Source organism: Aristolochia californica, unplaced genomic scaffold (genome assembly GCF_029961685.1).
Source record: "Aristolochia californica isolate CCGP_79_NKW_82.1479 unplaced genomic scaffold, dmAriCali1.0.hap1 SCAF_13, whole genome shotgun sequence".
Lineage (NCBI taxonomy): Eukaryota > Viridiplantae > Streptophyta > Magnoliopsida > Piperales > Aristolochiaceae > Aristolochia > Aristolochia californica.
Window position 1 is genome coordinate 10,374,169 of NW_027181804.1, and position 23,825 is coordinate 10,397,993.

Consider the following 23,825-nt stretch of genomic DNA (forward strand, 5'->3'; position numbering starts at 1 on the left):
CATCTTCCATAGTTGAGCCTTGTACTACATAGGTGAGGGAAAGAGAGAGACTTCCCTTTGTTTTTATCTTGATTGGGGAAATAAGAGGGTTTCCCTTCTCCCTCCATTTTTTTAAGGGCTTCCAATAGAAAATGGTGGGTAACAAAGGCTATTGGTCCAAGGTTTCAATACCATTGAGAATTTTAGGGTTTCGATGACAACAAAACAATAAGTTGTGGTGATATTAATGCTTTAAATCAATATGAAAACCTCTAATAATCCAATGATTTGGTCCTAAAATTTTTTTAGAAAAGCTTGAAAAACCAAGGAGAAAATACAAAGGAAGTGTGGTTGCTGAGAAGAAGTCAAGCAATAGGGCACTGAGCTCTAAGACTTGAATTTATATATATTGAGAGTCTAACTATGATTATTATTTCAAAAACTAGGCAAGCATGCTCTCTTAGGATGAGTGAAAATCCTAATGGTTTATATATATTGAGAGTCTAACTATGATTATTATTTCAAAAACTAGGCAAGCATGCTCTCTTAGGATGAGTGAAAATCCTAATGGGATGCTTAGGTTAAAAGTTTTAGATTAATTAGATTGACTCATAGACCTACAAGAGCAAGGATTTGAAAGTTTACAATATTAAGTTGCTCTCACGAAGGGGTAAAGTCAACTCTAATGACAAAGGTACTCTAGTTCCCCTATTTTTATGTTATTTCTACTCTCTACAATGATTAGAGTCGACTCTATTAGTTGTAGTTTTGCACACTGGATTGGGCTGAGTGAACTCTAGTTCCTAAAAGAATAGACTATGCTTATTGGAATGAGTAGTAATCTATCATACTTAGTTTTGCACAACCAGAGAGCTTCACAACATGATTGATCAATCGAGAAGGATTGATCAACCAACTTATTTTTCTAAAGGCTTGAAATTGTTTTGATTGATCATGAGATCGATCAATAAACCTAAGGACTCAAGAAAATATAGTCGTTAAATACAATTTAATCCATCATATCTTTCCATTGATTGATCATTGTGTGTGTCAACTCTATGTAAATGGTTGTAAAAGAACTAGTTTGGTAGGGATTCTTATGAATACCACCACCAAACGTGGTTTACACAATTGATTGAGTATTAACTAGCAAATTTTCAAAGCTTTGAATAGCTATCTACTTGAAATCACTTTCCAATTTTTTTAAAATTTACATCGCTCCTCTCAAAATATCCATGCATCCTAGTTAATTCAAGCTCCTCTACACTGTCTATTGTGTCGGAATATTGCAGATTAGGATCTCGCTAGGAGAAGGTTCATTCCCTTATGCAAAAATGTGTATGTTTTCCTTTTATTTATATATTTTTGTTCTTTCTTTTATACGTTCATCTAGAACCTGGAATCTAGATTGGAAGGCTTGCTTGTACTAGAATCTAGTTGTACAATCTCAAGGGGGATTTGGAAAAATCGTGTATAAAGTACTACACATGGCTTAAGCAATAGCCGAAATCTCTTTTGTGTAATTTTCTAGCTAATAGAGCTTATTAGTGGAATTTCTCGTGCAAGGGTTCTTGAGTGGAGAAAAGCAATAGGGAACATTAATAAAAAAATTCTCTGTGTTCAAATCTTGTGGTGTGTGCATTTTTTTTAATTCATGCTATAACTTTCATTTGAGCATTAAATTTTTGAATTGTTGTATCTCAATTCACCCCCTCTTGGGAAACCTCTTGGGCCGACATTTTGATGATAAAAGGATGATGAGTTTGAAAATATACCATTAACATATTTTATGTGATTCGGCACTATCCTTCCGAAAAAGAACTTTGTGGTCTTTGGCATAAAATTAAACAAAGAAGTTGAAAATTTAGGAAGTCGACTCATGACTTCAAATCCAAGTTGGAAGAAGTTTTGCCACAAAGAACACATGTTTGAGTGGATGACCTTTTGGGTTGTAAATAGTTAGTTTTATGTTAAGGTTAAATTTTATACTCAAAACTCTATTTAGCTTATTCTCCAAGTTTTGATTGGACAAACCCAAAAGAGATCATAGGTTTAGTATAACAATTATGGAGAAAAAAATCACTTAGATAATTCTGTTTTTGCTATATGGGGTAATTTGGGATAATGACTTGACAAATTCAGAAAGTTACACTGAGGGGTTAGTCAACCTGAAGATGAACATGAACTTCAGTTATATTACTCAATTCATCTCCTGACATCGTTAGTGGAGCACCAGACTTCAAGTCATCTCAATGATTAAGATGAAGCGGAACATCATCTCCACGTTATAAATTATGGAATCTGGTTTCCGAACCTTTTTTCCAATCATCCAGATGAAGTAAATTCCGGGATTCGAACCCTCTACGTTTTTTTTTTTCTTTCCCCTCTCTCGGTCTCTGCTCATTTTTTTTATTTTTTCACCCTCTCTCCCGCACCCCCTCTCTCGTCTCCCTATGCCCCCGAGGTCTCTGCTCCCTCTCTTCTCTCACAGAGATCCTTTAACGGCTTCCGCATATCAGCATGATCAGGAAAATCAGCAAACTTATAGAAGGAAACCACGATGAGCAACCCACCAGAAGAATCAACTTCCTCTTCGGGCATCCTATGTCTCGACCCGCAGACAGTGAAACTCAAGACATGCATCGCAGTAGAGGCGGGACAATAAACCCCCGACATGAGATTCTAGGTAACGAGGGGCTTTTGGTGAACACCAGAAATTAAAGATTTTTGAGAGACGGTGGAGGCCATTGTTCACAAGAAACAGGAACAGGGGTTCGGTAATGAAGAAGCTAGCAGCCTCAGCACCACTGCAACTGCCACTGTTCCGAAGCTATGAAATGGCGGGGACTGCATCGCTCATTTGCTTTTGCTTCGCTGCATTTCCTTGCTCTGTAAAATTGGAGAAGGCAATTACTAGTGGACCTAGAAGGGATGAAGAAGGAAAACTAAGATAGCAGTCGTTCTTCTGACGAGCGATGATAGTGGGTATGTTCTTTTAGACTGGATTTAAATCCATGGGCTAATCAAAACTCGGCCCATGAGAGTTTATGCTCAACATATTTTAGAAAAGGGTTTAATTAACACTTTACATACTATTATTTAAAAAATTTTTGAGAAGGGTGAAGAGAAGGTATAGTAATAAAGTTTGTTTTACCTAATTTAATGTTTAAGTATTATTTTAATTAAGTATACTATTACAAGTTACTAATTCTCTTATTTTTCATATTTTTCTCATTTGGGGGCACTAACACTGGAAACTGTTTTCGAGTGCACATGAACTCATCCACACTAACACCTATTTCGAAAATGAAGTTCATGTAGATGTATGAAATGAAGATGAAGATGAAGATGTAGATGAACTTCAAATTTTATGTTTGTTGGGGTTGACCTAAGGTTTTCTGGACGGACCCAATGTGTCAAGTATTTTGTTTTTATGTTTTTTTTGAATTATGAGGTTGACCTAAGTCCTAAAGGTCTAATGTTTTCACCACAAAAACTATAAATACATCCTTGAGTATATGATTCAAAGAAAATGTTCCACAAATCCACAAGTGTTCACATGTGATCTACTCCACAAATCAAAGCTCCACAACTTGCGAATTGTTGAGTTTAGGACCCCATGAATAATAACTCGAGCAGGGGAGAGAGAAGAGAAAAAGAGAAGAGGGAAAAAGAGTTCTTGGGTAGAGAGAGGAGAAGAAGAAAAAACTAAATAGAAGAGAAGAAAAGAGAAGAACTTCTTTCACGTGAATGACAAAAGAGGAGATAACTCCTTGTTTTGATTGACTTTTCTTGAATAAAAACTCGTCTATTTATAGTGGAGAAGTGATATAATTTATGTACACTTTCCAACTATAATTCAACTCAATTTAGAACTTATTTAAATTCTAACTTACCCAAAAACTGACTTTCCCAATTCCTTCTTCACGAGCTGGCTAGGCTGAGGATGCCAGCTTGTGCTATATTCTTGTGGGTCCCATTAAATCTTCCAGCTCATGGGACAAAGATGTTAACTCGTGGTATCTTTGTGGGCCCCACTAAATCTTCAATTCTGACAACTTATTCTAGTTCGTCATCCAACTCATGCTAGCTTGTGTGTTGAACCGTCTTGGCTTCGCACGCCCTCATGGTGGGTCCCTCCAACTCATGCAACCATGGTGGGTCCCACATTGTAACATTCCCCCTCAAGCTAGGGGTAAGAAAACATCATAAATGCCCAGCTTGCTACAGATGGTGGACAAAATTTTCTGAGTGACCAGTTTGGTGAGAATGTGTGCAACTTGGATCTGTGCAGATATATACTTGAGAGATAATATGCCAGACTAGAATTTTTCTCGTATAAAGTGGCAATCTACTTCAATATGTTTTGTCCTCTCATGAAAGACTGGATTGGATTAGATATGTATGGCTACCTGATTATCGCAATATAGGTCTATAGGAGCTTCATTGTAGAATCCCAGTTCAGTAAACAGTAGTCTGATCTCTAGAAGTTCACAAACCGTGTGTGTCATGGCTCTATATTCTGCTTCTGCACTGGACCATGCAACTATATTATGTTTCTTGCTTCTCCATATAACCAAGTTCCCTCCAACCATCGTACAATATCCTGAAGTAAATTTTTTGTCATATGGGGATCTAGCCCAATCCGCTTCTAAGAATCCTTCGATGTTGAAGTGACCATGATTTTTATAGAGGAGCCCTCTTCCTGGTGCTCCTTTTAGATATCATAATATCCTTTCTAGTGTTTGCCAATGACTGGGTTGTGGAGTGTGCATATATTTACTTACCACACTGACTGCATATGAAATATTTGGCCTCGTTACGCAGAGGTAAATAAGTTTTCCCACCAATCTTAGATATTTTCCGACATCTACCTCTTCTCTAGTACTGGCACATAATTTTGTATTTGATTCCATAGGAGTTTCTACTAGTCTGTATCCCATCATTCTGGTCTCCTCCAGTAGGTCAAGGACATACTTCCTTTGAGATAATATAATTCCATGTCTAGATTGTAGTACTTCAATGCCTAGAAAATATTTCAGCAGTTCGAGATCCTTTGTCTTGAATTCAGCACATATCCTTTCTTTTGTTGTCTGGATGCCCTCGGGATCACTACCGGTTATAATGATATCATCAACATATACTGCAAAAATCACCTTGCCCTTCAGTGTGTCTTGAATAAATACGGAGTGATCTCCAGAGCATCTGTGAAATCTGGTGTGTATGAGTGCTTGGCTAAAATTTTTAAACCATGCACGAGGAGATTGTTTCAAACCATAAAGAGATTTTTTGAGTGGATATACGGACTCCCCCTCAACCACATACCTAGGTGGTTGTTGCATATAAATTTTCTCTTTGATATCCACATTCAGAAAAGCATTCTTGACATCAAGTTGATATACCTGCCAAGAAAAGTTAGCTACCGAGTTCATTTTTGCCACTGGAAAGAAGGTTTCCTCATAATCAATGTCATAACATTTTGTATAGCTTTTAGCAATGAGGCAAGCCTTCATCCAAGCCACGGACCCATACGGATTGTGTTTCACAGTAAACGCCCATTTGCAATCGACGGGTTTCTTCTCTAAAGAAAGTAGGACTAGAGCCCATTTCTGACTTTCATATAGTATTTGCATTTCTTCATCCATTGCCGCCTTCCACCCTGGATGTTGAGAGCCTCCTGATAGGACTGTGGTATAGACATGGAGGAAATAGCCGAGAGAAATAGACAGTATACATGGGACAAACAGTGATGAGACACAAAATTTGTAATGGGATGAGAAGTAGAGGGCATGGTACATGATCGGGGTTCTTTTTAGTGGGAATAGGACGGGTATCATATTGTGGGCCAAAAATGGCTGGAGAAGATGGAATTACCTTGGGGGGATATGTAAACTCCGCAGGTGAGGTGTCAGCCAATGTTTCTGGGGGCTGAGTCATTTTTGTAGCACGAGGCACAACCAACTGAGAGGAACCTAGTATTGAAGATAGACCTAGAGGAGCATTGTCAAAATAATATGGAGAGTCTTCAAAAAATATGACATCCCGGGATACAAGTAAACGATGAAGAGTGGGATTGTAGAAAATATAACCCTTTTGGGTGCAAGAGTATACGAGAAAGATACCTTTGATACCTTTTGGATCAAGTTTACTGTGTGTTGGGGAGGAAACATGAGCAAAACATTGACATCCAAATATTTTCAATGGCAGTGAAAAAGGATCATTTTGAGGTAAAAATAGAGAGTAAGGGGATTTGTTATCAAGAACGGAAGATGGTAACCGGTGTATAAGAAAGCGTGCGGTAAGAATTGCAAGTGGCCAATAAAAGTATGGAACTTTCATGGCATATAGTAAACTGCGAGCTACCTCAAGAATATGACGATTCTTTCGTTCGGCTACACCATTTTTTTGAAGGGTGTAGGCACATGAGGTTTTATGAATAATGTCATTTTCTTGACAAAAAAATTCAAGGTCTTTGGAGATGTATTCTTTGGCATTATCCGACCTAAGTATTTGAATTTTTTTACCAAACTGAGTGAGTACCATAGCACGAAACGATTTAAAAATCAATGGTATTTCAGAACGCCTTTAAATAGAAATAATCTAGTAGTACGAGTGAAATAATCAATAAATGTTATAAAATACTTGACTTGAGAAATGTTTGAAACGCTCAAGGGTCCCCATACATCAATATGAATTAAGGCAAACGGAGTGACACTTTTAACCTTTGGATTAGGTGAGTATGTAGACCTCTAATGTTTACTCATTTGACAGATTTCACATTGAAACTCTGACCTTACTTTAAGAGTAGGAAAGATATGATGAAGAGATTGTGCAGACGGATGTCCCAACCGGTTATGCCATAACCTGGTGTCAGTTTCACTTGTGGAAACGGTATTGATTTTGGCACATCTAGGTAGTAAAACTCCCCTTGTTCACAGCCTCCACCAATCACCTGCTTCGTTATGAGATCTTAAAAACACATGAAGTGGGTGAGAAGGAGATAAAGTAATTAAAATGTTTAGTGAGCTGACTAACTGGTAAAAGATTTAAAGGGAAGGTAGGAACAAAAAGAATATCAGTAAGTGGAAGTGTTGGTGTAACAGAAGTGGAACCTTTCCCTAGAACTTTAGTTTGCAAACCGTCAGCTAAGGTAACAAATTTTTGTGACAGACAAGGAGACAATGTGTGTAGTAAATTTTTATTACTTGTGAGATGCTTGGAGGCCCCTGAGTCAATTATCCAGGATGAAGAGGAGGCATATAGCATACCTGAAGCGGTGGTAGTAGCAGTAGTGGAGGATGAGCTTGGAACAGAACCCAGTAGTGTTTTCATTTTTTGAAATAACTCATACTTATTATTATTAAGGGTTTTCTGTTCTATTGATGTGGTCATATCTTCTACAGACGTTGCATTTCATGTCTGAGAAACACCTATCAATAGTGTGGCCAAGTTTCTCACATTTAGTGCATTCTTTGTCTGAATAGCATGTTTCTATAATGTGGCCAGATTTCCTACACTTAGTGCATTCTTTCCAATCTGTTCTGCCATACCCATTTCTTTCATCTCTTTCTCGTCCTCCTCCAAAATAGCTGCCTTGGCCTTGGCCATGGTTAGATGATGGTCCCCTATACTCGGAGTATATGGTGGATGGTATTGTAGGTGTAGATGAAGAAGTGTTTGGAAGACGAAGTAATGTGGCATATACATCATCAAATGTGGGGATTACGGAAGAGCTAAGAAGTTGACTCTTAGCAACTTCAAGAAATGGTTTGACGTTGGCAAGACATATGGCCATGACTAATGCTTCTTTTTGTTTGTTTTGGATAGAGATATCCATGGAAGTAGGTTGAGCTATTTTCCATTCTTGAAGAAGCCCTCTAAATCTAGCCAAATATTCATGGATATTATATCCTTGCTTAGTGGTAAGCATTCTTTGGAGAATATCATATGGCATGTGTAAGTTATCGGAGCTAGAATACAACTTAGTACATGTCTCCCAAATTTATTTTGCCATATCAAGATGAATAACATTATTGGAGATATGTTCTTCCATGTTGTTTATATGCCAACTAAACACCGAAGTATCATTCTTTAACCACTTGTTGTAAAAAATATCATCTTCATCATAGGTGGTCCACGGGCGGTGAGATGACCATGGAGGTCTTCTGTTATAAGAAATTGGCGAACCGATGTGGACCAGCTCATAAAATTCAATACCCCTCGTAAGGGTATAGTAGTAATCTTAAGTATATCACTCTTGTGACCAATGTATTCTTCAGCCATAATAGGCAACAATAAAAAAATCTCCATTCAACTACTAGTTAAAAACCTAGTATAGGTCTTTAACGAAAACAATTAAAAGATGAGCTTTAGCATAAAAGCTAAATAATCATATTTATGAAATTTTTTTGAATAATCACTCAAAAAATGCTCAATATCATTCTTCTTGTTGGAAGATAGGCCCAAGCCCACACGACCAAAGAAGGCCCGCATATCTAAGAGTATTATAAGATGGGCCACACGACCAAGGAAGGCTCACAAGATGGGCCCAAACACATAAGAAGTGCGACCCACCATGATTACCACAAGCTGGTATCCTTATCACATAAGTTGAAAGATCAAGGACTCACAAAGTCATCTTTATTTTATGGTCACGTCCTAGAAGAATTCTAATTTGGGTTATGTTTGTCTTTTGTTTATAGTGAGTTATTTAATTATGCAAGGACTTATCTTTAAGTGTTAAAGTTTGGGTGTAATTGGGACGATGGTAGTTTTATTGTAATTGGACTCTACGATCTTCCTTTATTATAAATAGAGGTTCATGTACTCTAATTATAATACGTCAATGAAGTATTTCTCTTTTTCCTAAATTCAACACTTCTTTTTCTGGGAATCTTGTTCCCATAGAGTTATAAAAAATTTCAACATGAACTGGTCTCTGTCAACAAAATTTTCAAACCGACAAAAAACTGTCTTGATGACTTCTTCTAATCCGGGATGAAAAAAAATTCCACAACTTCATTAGATGAAGACACGCATAAAAATTTCTCTTAACCATCATTTTAATATCCAAAAACTAGTAGCATAAATCAGTAATATCATAAACAAAAAAAAAGTTATATATTGAGCTTCAATCTTGCTTCATGAAGAGTCTTCTATGATCATATCTTCTTAAAGCATTCCTTTGACATGGGGATCCTAAATTGGTTTCTTTGATACCATGTTGAGTTTAGGACCCCATGAATAATAATCGAGTAAGGGGAGAGAGAAGAGAAACAGAAAAGAGGGAAAGAGAGATCTTGGGTAGAGAGAGGAGAAGAAGAAAAAACTAAAGAGAAGAGAAGAGCTTCTTTCACGTGAATGAGAAAACAGGAGAGAACTCCTTCCTTCGATTGATTTTTCTTGAATACAAGCTCCTCTATTTATAGTGAGGAGTGATATAATTATGTACACTTTCCAACTGTAATTCAACTCAATTAGAACTTACTCAAACTCTAACTTACCCAATGTTAAGGATAGTCCCACATATATTAGTGGGTATAAAGATCTTGTATTTATTAGTTGGCAAAAAATATTTCCTAAGTGGCTAGTCATTTTGGGATTGGGCCTTCGACCCAATTTAACATGGTATCAGAGCAAGGTTCTCATATGTGGACATCCACCCAAATTATCCACATGCCACCACGTGAGGGCCTCCACCCAAATTATCCATGTACCTACACATGAAGGGGAGTGTTAAGGATATTTCCACATATATTAGTGAGTATAAAGATCTTGCATTTATTAGTTGGCAAAAGAGGTTTCCTAAGTGGCTAGTCATTTTGTGATAGGGCCTTCGACCCAATTTAACACCCAAATTCTAACTTACCCAAAAACTGACTTTCCCAATTCCTTCTTCACGAGTTGGCTAGGCTGAGGATGGCAACTCGTGCTATATTCTTGTGGGTCCCATTAGATCTTCCAGCTCATAGGACAAAGATGCCAGATCGTGGTATCTTTGTGGGTCCCACTAAATCTTCAATTCTGCCAACTTATTCTACCTTGTCATCCAACTCATGCCAGCTTGTGTGTTGACTCATCTTGGCTTCTCACGTCCTCATGGTGGGTCCCACCAACTCATGCAACCATGGAGGGTCCTACATTATAACACGAATTATTAATCAAATGCTCCAAAAGCCAATATTTTTCAAGTTTATCCATATTCAAGAAGCTTTAAGTTTGTAGTGTTTTAGGTTGTGAAAATCAGTAAGTCCAATAGCTTATATTGGTTGTAATTTGCACTTTTCTTTTCTCTATTAATTGTATTTGGTCAATAGACCATTGATGTTCAATGTGAACTTTCGGTGATAGAGATGAATGGTTACTTGGATGACTATAAAGAGCAATTTTCTCTTGTTGTGTGTGGTGGTGAATGGGGGTCCATGAAATCCTAGGGCTAAAGGAATGGGTTCTATTAACATCCATAGTCCCATAGCTTGCTAGTGGATCTCAAGCATGCTTAAATGTGGATTAAGCCAAATGTGGCCCAACCACAATAAATTTTTTGTGAGGCTACTCGGTTATCTTTTATTTATGTGCTAGGAAATTATCTTCCATGTACACACTTAAAAACGAGTTTGATTAATTTGTCATTCAGTTCACTTCCCCCCCCCCCCCCCCCCCCCCCCCCCCCCCCCCAGCACCTCTGCTTGAGTGCCACCTGGAGCAAAAGAGCTAACTTTAGTTTTCTAGGGTGACTATTTCAAGTTACTTTTGGGCAACATGGAATCAACCTTAATGTGGAGTCAAGGTCTTTTACTTTACAATGGTAAAAAACTGATAGTTGCCCTTTTGCCCTATAAATTACACATTCCTCAAATAGGTTAAGAACTCTTGCTGAAAATCATTCTAGAACAAAATTCTTCAAAGCCCACATGCTAAACCTTGAGAATCATTCAATAGAACTACAATGGTGTATTTGTACCCTTCCTCACATCATGCTCTATAGAGTTTGTTTCCTTCCTCGCATCATGCTCTATAGACTTCTTTTTTTTCTTACTCAAAACTCTGTTTAGCTTATTCTTCAAGTTTTGATTGGACAAACCCAAAAGAGATCATAGGTGTAGTATAACAATTATGGAGTGAAATACAGAGAGAAAAACCACTTACATACTTTTGTTTTTGCTTTATGGGGTAATTTGGGTCAATGACTTGACAAATTCAGAAAGTTACAATGAGTATTTGGGTTGACCTAAGGTTTTCTGGACGGACCCAATGTGTCAATTACTTTGTTTTTAAGTTGTTTTTTAATTATGAGGTTGACCTAAGTCCTAAAGGTCTAGTGTTTTCACTACAAAAACTATAAATAGATCCTTGAGTATATGATTCAAAGAAAATGTTCCACAAACCCATAAGTGTTCACAAGTGATCTATTCCACCAATCAAAGCTCCACAACTTGCGAATTATTAATCAAATGCTCCAAAAGCCAATATTTTTCAAGTTTATCTTTGCATCGTCTTTTATTCAAGTGGTTGACAAGATTGATTGGTGAAAATGAGTAAATTTTTTTATGGGGATTCTTTTGGAGAAAGAAATTTTGAAAGGTTAAGCTTCTTGATGAACTTTGTAACTTGAGTATGCTTTGTGCACATTGCATGTATTAGAGGAATCATTTTGTCAATATGCCACAATGCTTCTTAGTGTAACCTTGAATAGGGTGCTTGAGGGAGGATTATTCCATGCCAGCAAGAACCTTATAAAAAAGCCTTGTGGGTTTATGGTGATTGGTTGTTTGAATTAAAAAACATGCATTCCTCATATACGTTTAGAACTCTTGATGAAAATCATTCTAGAACAAAAATTCCTCAGAGTCCACATGCTAAAACTTTTAAATCATTCAATGGAGCTCCAATAGTGTGCTTTTACAAATTTTTACTCCAATCTTTGTAAAATTTTCTTTTTTTTTTTACTTTGACAATCAATAAGTTCCACTGATTGAATTATAATTTTATGTTCATAACATTTTATATTCAAGTGGTTGACTGGCTTGTATCATGAAAACAAGTAGATTTTTTTTCCTTTGGGGCTCTTTCAAAGAAAGAATTTTTTAAGGGTAAGGTTTTTGGTGAACTTTTTGTACTTTGAGTGTGCTTTACGCATAATATATGTGTTAGTGAGATCACATGTCAATATCCCACAATGTTTCTTAGTAGAACCTTGAGAAGTGTGCTTGAACGACTATTACACAGTTTCAAGTACCTTGTAAAAATTTGTGTACTTGTATTGATTGTTGTTGGAAGACATGGCCCAAGCCCACACGACCAATGAAGGCACACATATCAAAGTGTATTAGAAGATGGGCCTAAGCCCATAAAACCAATGAAGACCAATGGATCCAAGAGATAAAGAATATGGGCTCAAGGCCAATAGATCAAGGAGAAAGCCCATAGGCCCACATACATTGATGGCAGGATGGTAAATAAAGGGTCATCTCATAGAGATGGCATTAATATAATTATGTTAAAGTTCCAGGGTTAAAACCCTAAACCCTAAACCCTAAGTTCAGGGGTATTATTGTAATATTGTAGCTTCATAAATCTATAAATAGAGCTCCAGGGGGAGGGTTAGGAATAATCAATTTCATAACCCTTCTTCCTCCAGTTTTCTCCCAATGGGTTTCTTCCTTTTTTCTCCATGAGCTAAATTCATGGAGTCCTGAAAATCAAAACACATACACGTACACTATAAGAAAAACAAATATTTTTGTATCCCACTAAAAAGACCTTACATATGAGAGTTAGAGCTTAAAAAGGATTGTTAAATTCTTAAGCCAATAGAGGACTCCCTTCCCTTCCCTCTTGTGCAAAAAATAAATGAAGAGGATCCTTAACTTTAGTGATTATTTGGGTAGAACTAGAAAGAGAAACTCTCTATTGGCCCTAGTGGCTTCTCAAGAAGTGGGTGAATTGAGTTTTACAAATTGAAACTTAAGTGTGCAAGAATTTAAGTAAATGAAAAATATAAGTACAGAAACAAAAACTCACACACCACAAATAATATCAAATATTTTTGTTATCAATGTTCCTCTAATGGTATTTATTTTCCAAGAACCCGTGTTTGGGAAATTCCACTAATATCAACTCTATTAGTTTGGAATTCACAAGAAAGAGATGTTGGCTCTCTTTTAAGCCACATGTATGCCCAAATACATATTACAATACAATCTCCCCTAAGATTAGCTAGATTTTAGCTCTAGTAAGTCTTTCTATCTAGATTTTACAAGGTTCTAGATGAACCTATCAAGAGAATGAAAAATTACAAAACAAAAAAAGCTTACAACCTTTGTAATTGAGGAGAGACAACTTTCTCCTTGAAATGTCCGAGCCTCTAGTCTTTGATGCACAATGGTGATGAATAAGAGCTTGACTATATATATGCAAGGAGTGAAATTTGAGAAAGGATGAAATGTTTTTACAAAATAGACTATTTCTTTATCAAAATAGGACTTAGGAAGGAACTTCAAGTATTTAAGAGTTGAATGCAGTAAGTATGCTAATAAAAACCCATTAACTTCTCTAAAGGATGTTTTGTAGGGGTATTTATAAGTTCCCCAAGCCATACTAGCAATTTTTGCCCGTTGCAAAAAAAGTTGACTTTACATTGATCGAGTGTAAGGTATTGATTGATCAATCGTGTGTAATGACTATAACTTTGTTAGAAAATGACTTATTGATCGATGGTATGATCGATCAATATGCTTTCGTTGGGTCCGACAACTTAAATCAGTCGATCAATGTACAAGGAATGATCGATAAGTAAAATTCCTATTGGCGGTGCATAACAAGTATTATCAATCAATGGCTTTGTATAATCAATCATGTTTTATGTCCCTGGTTGGCAAAATTTTGTATGATTGATCAATGTTTAGAGGTTGATCAATCAATCAACATAATTTTATATTGCCTGACACCATTGATCAATCAATCCATTGAAGAATTATTGATCATACTTTATAGCACAATTTGACCATATTTTGGTTAATTGATCAATCCTGATTAATCGATCATACTTTATATTTTTGGTTTGTGCACTTTTGGTTGATCAATCAATCAAGTGTCAGGTCACTAGGTGGATTTTTAAAGCATGAATAAGAGTGATTTTAAGTGACTCTAACATGTTTGAAATGTGTATATGCTTTGGTAAAACATGTAAAAATGTAAATATGATCTAAAACTTCAAAAGTTTCCACACCTCAAGTTAGGAAGGTTTGAGACAGCTCTCTTACATAGACCGAGTTTTGTGATTTTCATGACTTGCTAAACTAGTCTTCAATTCTTTGCTTTTTTTTTTTTTAGTATGCTTCTTCAATAACACTTTGACAATTATTCTATAGCTCGAGGTCTTTGAGAAGCATGTGTCGATTTATTGCATAGACCTTTGACTTTTGTGTCTCTTGAAGTAAATGTATCTAAAATTCTAAAATTGCCATTATTAGATCAATCAAGTTTTGTTATCGTCAAAATCTAGAAAGGAGTCAAAAATCGGTCAAACTAGCGGGAAAGAGTTGTTTCTCATATTAAGGTGTGTGTGTATGTGTGGGTGGGTGGGTTGTGTGTGTGTGTGTGTTGTAGTGGTGGTGGTGGGGTTGGGGGTGACACTAGAGCCCACACTTACCTTCCCCTTGGTCTTGTTGAAATTTTGCATGGCATTGACAAATAGGTTAGAGACATACGGCTCTACCCCTTCTCACTCATGCCTATCAAGGGAAAAAAAAAAAAAATTGGGAAAAGTACACTTTTGTCTGTAATTTTTTTTAAAAATGACATCCGTGGTGGTCAAAATCAACATTATCATCCTCCATGGTGAGGTGACTAGATCTAGTTCAATTGGGCTTGACTGCCGTTTGAATTGTGATGATGTCGTATTGACATCATTGTATAAAAATAACACAAAATTGGGGGAAGAAAAGCGTCTTCCCTTGACTGGTATTACAAAAGAGGAAGGGGAGAGGCTTTGGGCTCCCTCCCCTATCAATCAATTTAACTGGAGAGGGGCAACAGCCATCATCTCCCCTTGCATCTATGAATTTGAGATTTATGGAGGCAAGGTAAGGGGGTCCCTGCCCCCTACTTCCGGTGCGGCGAGGGCGGGGGAGGAGCCTCTACACCTTCTCACCATGTGACGTTAGGGATTCTTCCCCTGCCGTTACTAACAAAAGCCCCTCCCTGTTTTCAGTCTCGAAGCCTAATTGATAATTTACCAATTCATATAAGAACAGAAAGCCCATCCTTAAAAACATCTGTTACTCTTGTACGTGTGCCAAGCACGAGTAGCGATGTAGCATGGTTCAGATCCACGTTTTTGGCTGGAGTTAGAAAACTCTTGATGCCGGCCCAACCGAGATACCTTAGGCTTTCAAATCCGATAAACCATCGGGGAGCCCGGAGCTCGATCGATCGGTCAGAGAGAGTCCGATCAACCTTTTCTGTGGTTTAATGCGGTTCGTGCGTCGGGCGAAGCGTCGAACTCAAATTGAAACTGAGGAGTTAGGAAATAATGAAAAAATTGAGGGCAGTTTCGTACAGAGACTGCTACAAAACCGGTAACGAGAGACAGATCTAGGTGTTTGCCTGAATCTAAAATCGCAAGCATCTTTTAGCGCTACCGGCAATCTCTTTCCCCTGGGGAGGTTTTCCGGTACACACGCGTATCCTCCTCTTGGGAAAAATTTAAGCGGTTTTACCTGAATTTTTCCTTTCTCCGTCATAGGCAGTGGTCATGGCGTCCGAAGGCTTTACAGACAAAAATGCCGTCTTCAGAAAGCTCAAATCCAAGTCCGAGAACAAAGTGAGTCCTCTGAAATTTAATCGTTTTCATAGGTTTGCGAGATCTGGCTTGGAAATCGTGGATCCAGACGAAACTAACCCGATCTAACCTATTCGTCCTTCTCGCAGATGTGTTTTGATTGTAATGCGAAGAATCCGACGTGGGCGTCCGTTACTTATGGGATCTTTCTCTGCATCGATTGCTCTGCGGTTCACAGGAGTCTTGGCGTTCATATCAGCTTCGTCAGGTGTGGTTTTTTTTCTTCTAATTTTCAGTCTTGTAACTAACTAATTCTTATATTTCTAAAAATTAATGTTGTTTTCTCTTACGAGAATGGTTTCTTGATTAATTGGATGATGGTGCTGCTCTCAGAACCGATGCATGTGTCAAAGTGCTTCCTTTGTAGACGATCTTGAACCTCGTTTGCCTGAAAGTTGAGTCATTGGGTCCTACGTTACTGGTCTTAAGTTGTTGGTTTTCATTACGTGGTTGTGATCAAATTTCCTGAAAATTTACTTGTTTTTGATTTGGCTACACACTTATGATCTGATCAGATTTTCCCACATGGAAAACTCCTCTAATATAGCGGATGAAAAACATAGATATTGATTTGGTTAATCAGTTCTTTCTCTATTATGTTGGTTACACCTACTTTTGTAGGAATAAATATCGTTTTGAACTTCACTATGTGGTTTTGTTTTTTCTTCGGAATTTCTTTTGCTCTTCCAGTCAGTGTTGGCTGGTAATTGAAACGTTATAAGATGCATTATTTCTTTTTCCTCTGTTCTTTTGGGGACCTGCGTCCTCCATGAGTATTATTTGTCCCTAGACGTTGCCGCTTTCACCAAGTCCGCTTCAATTCCTGGGGGCACACAAAGTTCTGGCAGCAGACCAAGGGGTGTGGAAACCTCACATGATTCTTAGAATTTGAATCTGGGATACTTGTCTAGAGTAGACTCTGAGGATGATCTTGGAGGCATCTGTTATGACTCCACCTGCTATCCTTGTGCTTACTTGACATTTTAGGCTACAGATCATTTTTAAGCTGCACAATTGAGATTAAAGCCTTCTGAGGATAGATCTGAGATCCAAAGTCTCCAAATAAAGGGTTTAGGAACTGATGGCAGTTATGTTATCATATTGTAATTACAGCATCTTTTCTTTCACTTGTAAATCTTTGGAGGCTTCAGTTGTTCTTTTCATTGAAGCTTGCAGTATAGATGTTTGTGAGCTTGAAAGTTGCTCTCGCTGACAATCTTCTGAATTTCTGCTTTATTTTTATTTGTGACTGATATTATATTTAGATATTCTAGACTTTTGAAGACTTATGAGGACTTATGTCAACCTTCTGAGTGGGACGCATAAAGATTAGTGAAAAATTAGTGTTAAGCAATTTTTTTGTTACATTAAGATATTTTTCTTCATACTCCCCTTCGTCATTTGAAATTTTTACAAGGTGGCTCAACAATTAGTTAAAGCTTTCTTTTCTCATATCCTTGTTAGTTACTAGTTCCAGTTATATGGAAGGTATGCATCTAGTACTCATATTAGGGCAGGTTAATTAGTTATAATGCTGTTTCTTCCAACGGCCATGTAATAGCTTGATTCTACTTCTGTCTTAGCCATGTTATGTTGCTTATTTTTGCTATATCCTTTTCAAAAGAGCTTTTTCTTTACTGCATGAAATTAACTTTATTCAATTTTGTTCATGTTGGTGAGGCATCAATGTTGAAGCTTTTTCTATTCTATTTCTCATGTATATAGTGTGTAGGTTCTAGTACTTTCCGAGTTTTTCAAAAAGGTCCAATAATCCTAATAATAAACTGGGTTTTTGGCTCAATAGCTTCATCGGTAGTTTCTGAGTTCTTGGTTTCAAGTCGGGAGGGTTGATAATCAATCCCTCAAATAAAGAGTGAGAAACAGAAAAAAGGTAAAGAATTTTTTTTTCTTTTAGGAAAAGAGAGAAAGACAGTCTGGCAAAACTTTCTGAGTGTTTTGAAATGGATTGAGATGAAAGTAAAACTCAAATAATTTGGGCTGACTTGAGAATGCTTTTATTATTTCACATGCTGTGAACAAAGGTGCCAGATCTGTCAATAAGTTATGGATTGGCCCTTTGGCTTAAGTCCTATGTTCAACCCTCACAAGGTAGTGTGTGTGTGTAATCAACATCCAAAAAAGAAAATAAAAGACAATGTTGAATCATGTTTCTTGATTTGAAGTGGACCTAAGTTGAAGCAGGCAATCATATTGGACATCCTTGCTAATTAATGAATTTTTGTGTTGCATAAATAGATCAACAAATTTAGACTCATGGACCCCGGAGCAGTTGAAAATGATGAGTTTTGGAGGAAATAATCGAGCTCAAGTTTTCTTTAAGCAGCATGGGTGGACTGATGGAGGCAAAATTGAAGCAAAATATACATCAAGAGCAGCAGAATTGTATAGGCAGATACTCTCCAAAGAAGTAGCAAAAAGCATGGTAGATGATTCAGTTTTACTATCGTCACCCACCATTACATCTGAGCCAAGCCCTACTGGTAATGGTCTTCCTGAGCTGAAATTTCCAGAGAACTCACTTGAAAGACATGAGGCTCCTCCGGTTGTCAAGTCCCCTAAAGCATATTCAGTTGTCCCAACTACTATCAAAAAGCCCCTTGGAGCAAAGCGGGCGGGAACTAAGACTGGAGGGCTTGGTGCTCGAAAGCTCACTACAAAGGTGATTATCTGTTATTGTTATCGGTATTGTGTTGGTTGCCAATTAGTAATAGTAGCATTATTATGTTATTGAAAAGGAACCGTTAGTGTTATACATGAAGTTGAAGGAAATGCCTTCATAATTGCAGGCAAGCGACAGTCTTTATGATCAGAAGCCTGAAGAGCCAGCCCCTGCTGTTCCCTCCTTGGCTAACAATGTTGCACCAACATTTGGTTCAACTTTCCCTTCACGCTTTGAATATGTAGAAAATGTTCAATCAACAGAAACCAGTCCAGGTACTACACAAGTGATAGGTCATGTTTCACCACTACAGTCTTCTAGCTTCTTTGCCGAATTTGGAATGGATGGTGGGTTCCAGAAGAAAGGCAGTTCCACTTCCTCAACAGTGCAGGTAGACCCATTATTGATTTTGTACAAAATGCAGGCTGTTTGAAGTGTATGTGGTCAGAATTGTTTTCCAGGTTTACCTCACCAAATCTGTTTTCCATATTTTGAAAAGGTTAAATATGATTTGGCTTCCTAATGTTCTTGCACATATATGTTGGTCTTTTAATTTAAGTTCTCATCTTCTGATATGTCCATTCTGTATAGATTTGCTACCTATAGGCCGACTATGCAGATAACAAAGCCTTCCATATTGAACCATTTCTTTTTTTTCTGAAAAAGTTTTTGTTTCTTTTCTGTCAATGGGGTGAAAATATATGACCAATGGGGTCTAACTATTATTTGTAATAAAACTCTTAGGTGGTTATAGAGGTACTAATTTTTTTATTAGAGGACAGGTTGAGAATTGATGGTATTTGTTTTTTCGGTTTCCTTGACTTAGGTGACTGTGATTATTTAAATGTTTTTGTATGGTATGCGAATGGTGTACTTTCAATTATCGCATATCTTAGTTTCATATAGTGCATGTCGGTTTGCAGATTCAGGAAAGTAATGAAGCAAGGCAGAAGTTCTCCAATGCAAAGTCAATTTCGTCTGCTCAATTTTTTGGTGATGAAACCAAAGCCAATGACGGGGAGGCTCAAGTGACCTTGCAAAAGTTTTCAGTATGTGTGCTTCCGTGTCTCTTAAATTTATCAACCGATTATTTAACTCATCTTATGGAGTCATATGAGATCTTGTTATCTAACACACTGGCATATCTAGCATCGTACATGGAGATGGCATAGCATCTCAATTGAAATTGATGTACTAAAAAGCATTGTTGGAAAGACTTTGGTATAGCTTAAAAGTTTTCCCTTCTGAAATTGAGGGAAGAGAGAGAGGGTTGGCCTTTACGTGGCTATCATAGTCAAAACTTGCACCAAAATAATGTTAGTTTCTACTTCAAAAATAATTGTTAAGTTTCATCCATCAATATATATCATCATCTCTTTAATATTTGTAAATACTGGAATTGGAGTAGGCTTCATCTGCTATATCAAGTGCTGATCTCTTTGGCAATGAAGGGGATGATTCTCAGCTTGATGTCACTGCATCAGACCTTATCAACAGAATCTCGTTTCAGGTATGCATGGCTATGCTCATATTTCCATGATTATCGTCTTTATTCTTCTCTCTAACCTGTTGTTAGTTAAAATCCGTGATTTTTTTTTTATTTAAAATTTGTAACTGTTTTTGTCAGATGACGGTGCAGAAACTTTCTTATATATTGCCATCGATCAAAATGCAGCTCTGGCTTTGTATTATAGGTTCATGTTTCTTATGTGGTTGCTGTCTTTCAGGCGTCACAAGATATCTCATCACTTAAGAACATGGCAGGAGAGACTGGAAAGAAGCTCACTTCATTGGCTTCCAGTTTTATGACGGATCTTCAGGACAGAATCCTCTGAGTCATTGGTGCATCTGCATATAACAAGGAAAATACAAAGCTTGTCGTCTCTACATTTTCAAGGGTTGTTTTACTCTTTTGATTAGGTGCCTTTTTTTCTCAAATTCTTTCTGAAGATAAATAAATTCAAACTTTTTTTTTTCCCAATCTACCACTGTTTGATGGCTTTTGTTATAGGCAGAAATGTTTGAAATTTTGCTGCATATCATGTACCTAATATATCCTCTGTATTTAATCACTTTTTTTTAACCCGTTTTGCTCCTCCTCCCCCTTTTTGAGTAATACTTGTTCCTGCTTTGTACATTAGATTACTGGTATCCTTGAATGGAATTTGCGATAAGAACCAGAGACGTGTATAAATGGTACACTGACCAAACGGATTAATAATAATTAAATGTTTCGATTTACTAGTATCTTTAGAAGTTGAATCCACCTAAGCCCTACTCTCTAGCACAATACAAAAAAAAAAAAAACAGCCAAAATTCCTAACAATTAACACAATTCCTATGTTGGTTTCAAAGGTCCATATTAAGTCATTTTAATGATAACAAATACTTAAAATTGCCAATGATGTACATTAAATATACTTTGATAGCTAAAACAAAAACAAAACAAAAAAAAACAATCCAAAAGAAAATTTTGATAGCACAACCATTTGGCCAAGAACTGACTAGATGGCGCAATGAAAAAGGGATAGAAGAAACTTAAGCCGGAAATCACACCGTCCTATTAATCTCATGGGATAGACTTTGTGACAAAACACTGACAACAGTATTGCCCAACTTATCCCTCATTCCACTACCCCTCTTGGACACCCTCACTAATCCCGATAAAAGTAAATTGCCCTTGTTCCCAAGCTCCTTTGACCCAATCCCTACTCTCCTACACAATACAAAAAAGCAAAAAAAATGTTGAATTTCTGAAAAAAAAAAAGAAATAATTTACAAATTTTATGTAATTTGAGTACATAAGTCTCTATTTATAATAGAGGAAATAAATAGAATACAATTACAATTAAATTATCCTTGGCCTAGTTACACCCAAAGTTAAATACTAAAAGATAAGTTATAGAACAATTGAACAACTGAACATAAATAGAAGATTAACATAACTAAAACACTTTTAACTGAAACTCTTCTGTGGGACCTCCTCCTATGAGACTCCTGTAAGACTCCATCATAATAATTTTGGCTCTATGAGACTTCTTGTTGTGAGAGTCATATAAGACTTTTTCATACCTGCTCTTCAACACTCCCCTTTAAGTTGGAGTTTATAACTTCAAATTGCAAGGAAAAAAGTTATTGGTCTTTAATCTTCTTTTGCTGAAAAAAATCTTCATAGATGCAAAAAAATTCATCTTTTGTTCTTCCCCTTTCTTGAATATTTTGGTTACACAAAAGTTAACACAACATGTAGAATAAAATACATCTTTCTTGTATTTCTTCTTCTTCTTCTCTTCCTCAAACTCAGGATAAAAAGGACATACAGACCTAGTTTGGACAAAACACAATGTTTGAGGAGAAAATTACTCCTAGCCGTAGACAAAACTCCATACACAAATCAAAATGGTAATAGTCTAAAACACACTCTTCTAAATTTTAAAGGCAGAAAACGGCCCAACTTTTGGGGTTTAACAAAAAGACTACTCACTTTTTAAGGGTAGTTCAAACACAAATCACCTCTTGGGTGACGAATAAGAGACTTGACACAAGTTGGATATTAGACACACTCCTAACTTTTTAGGTAATGGATCTAAGTATTGCTCTGAAGTGATAAAAACACAAAAAGATAAACTAAAGAAATATTATAAGAAAAAAAATTTAACCAGAATGAGGTGATTATGCAACACTCATACTTCCAAAATGACATTTTTTTTCAAAAACTATGAAAGACTATAATGGTAGAATTTTATTAATTTGACCAAGTATAACTTTTTTAGGGTGACCACAATTTTTTTGAGTTAACTATGCAAAAGATACACAACCAAGTAACAAAAATGTAAAACTTGAAAACAACATCGAAGCAAGTATTATGTACATTGAATGAGCACATCATGGAGTGATTCGGTCTGGCCACTAATTAGAAGAGAAATATGGCTAAAAATATCAGATTTTATAAGAAAATGAAACTCATTTCATGTCAACGCATGGAGAGATAATAGGAAAAATGGAGAGATTTTTGGCAAAACTGACATCTGGTACATCTGCTATGAATATCTCTAAAAATATATGTCAAACTCACAAATAGTTCGCTTATCAAGAAACTAGACTCAAAGAGCTTTAAATTGGTACCTAATTTCACATAAAAAAAACTTCGTTCTTGAATATTTTATGACCTCTTGATTTGTTTTATTTTGTAGCTTGACCCTTGTCAACTCCAATGCAAATGCATCCTTAAATATAAATCACATTGACATGAAGTTTTCTCCTTCTGAAAAAAGTGACTTCAATACTTTTCATCCAAGTATAACTTTCACTCATAAAATAATTTTATTTTGAAATAAATAATCTGATATATTTTGGACTCTTTAATCTGACCAAACTAAGTATTTTTTTCTTCTTTGGCCAGCATGACCAATAACCATTGACTCTTCCAAGATAGATATATCCCTCTAGAAAACTCAGATTGAGAATTGATTGGACAGGTAATAAAATAGACTTACATATCTTTCTTATAATGTATAATTCTCTATATAAAGTCTTGTTCTTGATGGTCCATCAATATATAATTTGAAATATGGAGAGTTTAGTATGGAGGTGTGAACGCCAAGAAAACAATGGGTACATGATAGGAAAGAAATAAAAAAGAAAGTATATGAACTTAAACTACTAGAAATGATAGATAAAAAAATGATCACATATCTCTGTGGGTTGACCAAGTCAACTCACAAAATTTGCTCTGATAACATATTGAATTTCTAAACTACCATTATCCCAATTACGCCCAAAGTTAAATACTAAAAGATAAGTCCAAAAAGAATTGAAGACTAACATAATCAAAATACATTTACCTACGACTCTTCTAAGACCTCCTTTTGCGAGACTCCTACAAAACTCCACCATAATAATTTTTGCTTTGTGAAACTTCTTACTATGAGAATCATGTAAGACTCTTACATATATTTTCTTCAACAACTTAATATGGATAAGTATGTGGGTATGACATTGTTAAAGAAGATAGTGGCACTTTATGTAATTTAGAGAGTGAGTGGCATGGAGATGTAATTATGTTAAATCTTTAAGTTTCTTTACTTTACACATGTACTAGGGTTTATGCCATCAAGTCTATAAATAAAGGTGTTAGGGGGAGGACAAACCTAAGGTGTCGTCAACCCTAATCCTCTCTAATTTCTCTTGTGTTGGCCCAGGTGGCTTCTCAAGAGAGGGTTGAATTGAGATATTCAAATTAAAAACGAGTTGTGCATGTGATTAAAAATTCATGCATAAAATTAATTCAAAGTAAAGTATAACATGCACACACTATAGGGA

The 23,825-nt window shown here is 36.4% G+C and overlaps 1 protein-coding gene across 1 annotated transcript; it reads left to right on the top strand.

Moving 5' to 3' along the window:
* Positions 1-15,580: 15,580 nt before the first annotated feature.
* LOC137948513 (probable ADP-ribosylation factor GTPase-activating protein AGD8) lies at positions 15,581-20,586 on the top strand. The gene is made up of 7 exons (XM_068794599.1): positions 15,581-15,805; positions 15,913-16,031; positions 18,080-18,503; positions 18,631-18,894; positions 19,427-19,552; positions 19,912-20,013; positions 20,231-20,586. Exons 1-7 carry the CDS (start codon positions 15,737-15,739, stop codon positions 20,336-20,338), a joined length of 1,212 nt encoding a protein of 403 aa, XP_068650700.1. The 5' UTR covers positions 15,581-15,736; the 3' UTR covers positions 20,339-20,586.
* The last annotated feature ends 3,239 nt before the right edge of the window (positions 20,587-23,825 follow it).

Bases quoted from the DNA above. Each gene is read 5' to 3' on its own strand.
- LOC137948513 (XM_068794599.1), top strand. From the start codon at position 15,737: ATGGCGTCCGAAGGCTTTACAGACAAAAATGCCGTCTTCAGAAAGCTC. The intron at 15,806-15,912 runs GTGAGTCCTCTG...TCCTTCTCGCAG, and splicing joins AATCCAAGTCCGAGAACAAA to ATGTGTTTTGATTGTAATGC. The intron at 19,553-19,911 runs GTATGTGTGCTT...GAATTGGAGTAG, and splicing joins TGACCTTGCAAAAGTTTTCA to GCTTCATCTGCTATATCAAG.